The sequence below is a fragment of the Lotus japonicus genome, chromosome 3 (assembly GCF_012489685.1).
Source record: "Lotus japonicus ecotype B-129 chromosome 3, LjGifu_v1.2".
NCBI lineage: Eukaryota > Viridiplantae > Streptophyta > Magnoliopsida > Fabales > Fabaceae > Lotus > Lotus japonicus.
Window position 1 is genome coordinate 28,829,615 of NC_080043.1, and position 1,421 is coordinate 28,831,035.

Consider the following 1,421-nt stretch of genomic DNA (forward strand, 5'->3'; position numbering starts at 1 on the left):
ATGGTGGCAGATCATTATCTGATGGTCCAGAGGTGGAGACCTATGTTCAAGGCCCATGACAACGAGGTGAAGAAGATTGCAGTCTGGATCCGGTTGCCTAACTTGCCAGTTGAGCTCTACACTGAGAAGTTCCTCTGGAGACTAGGCTCTAACCTAGGGACTATGTTGAAAATTGATATGGACACTTCTGTACATTCCAGGAGCAGATTTGCTAGAATCTGCGTAGAAATTGACTTGAGCCAGCAATTGACTACTAATTACACAGCTATGGGTGAGGAACATGCTCTGGAATACGAAGGGCTCGACTCTATCTATTTTAGATGTGGTAGATATGGTCACAAAATGGATGGGTCCCATGAACCCTTGGCAAGTGTGCAAATGCCCTTTGTGGTTCAACAAGCTAGTCTACCTATGGAAACCCATTCTGAGACATTACCAATGGTGATTGAAGAAACTACGACTATCTCTAACCACCTCCCCACCCATGTGGAGAAAGATAAGCAGGAGAACAAAGAGAACGAAATCCCCACAGGTTTTGGGCCATGGATGCTTGTAAAGAAGTCTGTTAGAAAGAAATCTGGGAAAAACTGGTCTCTTGGGGAGCAGCACCAGAATTCTGGATCAAGGTTCAATGTTTTGAAGGACATAACAGTGTCTGGCCAAGTCCTGAGGCCTCAAACTCACCCCCAAGCCAAGTGTACTCACACAAGAAACAAGGGAAAGCTTCCCCAAGTAGCACTAGGAGGAGTGCAACTAAGCCACCAAAACAGAACACCTCCAAAGGTGCTGGCCAAATGAAGGAGACAAAAGATAAAGAATTGATCCAACACTGGAAAATGACCAGGAGTTCTGATCAGACCTCCTCTATGAATGACAATGAAAAGGTCATTCTTGAGGAAGTTAGGAAGCATCAACATTGGCTATGGGAAGAGTTCAAGGCTGGAAGAGGACCTAGTGATTGGTTAGAGGGCAGTGTCGCTGTCCCTAATGAAGAGGAGCTTCAGTTGATCAAAGCTCTTCTCAGAAAGAAAGGAATCCCTGAGCCTCCCCCCGAGAATCTTAGGAACAGTGATCTAATGAACGAAGATTCAAGCTATATGTATGAGATTAATGATGTGATCATTCCATAGGAGGCTTCTATGGAAGAAGGCCCTGACGCTCCCTCTTTGTGAGGTCTTTTGTTGGTTCCCTCCCCCTCCATTGTTAGTTATGATGAATTGGCTAATATGGAATTGTAGAGGTGCGGGTAAGAAAAACTTTGTGAGTTTTGTGAAAGATTGTACCAGGATATATAACCTGGGATTTGTTGCTATCATGGAGCCCAGAATTGGGAATTTCAGAGCTGACCAAGTTATTAAGAGACTATGCTTTGAGTGTGTTGTCAAAGCTGACCCAGTGGGGTATTCTAGAGGCATTTGGTG

At 44.7% G+C, this 1,421-nt stretch overlaps 1 protein-coding gene across 1 annotated transcript; it reads left to right on the forward strand.

Moving 5' to 3' along the window:
- Nucleotides 1-798, forward strand: LOC130743900 (uncharacterized). Its single transcript, XM_057596118.1, has one exon. It carries the CDS (start codon nucleotides 1-3, stop codon nucleotides 796-798), a length of 798 nt encoding a protein of 265 aa, XP_057452101.1.
- The last annotated feature ends 623 nt before the right edge of the window (nucleotides 799-1,421 follow it).

Bases quoted from the DNA above. Each gene is read 5' to 3' on its own strand.
- LOC130743900 (XM_057596118.1), top strand. From the start codon at position 1: ATGGTGGCAGATCATTATCTGATGGTCCAGAGGTGGAGACCTATGTTC.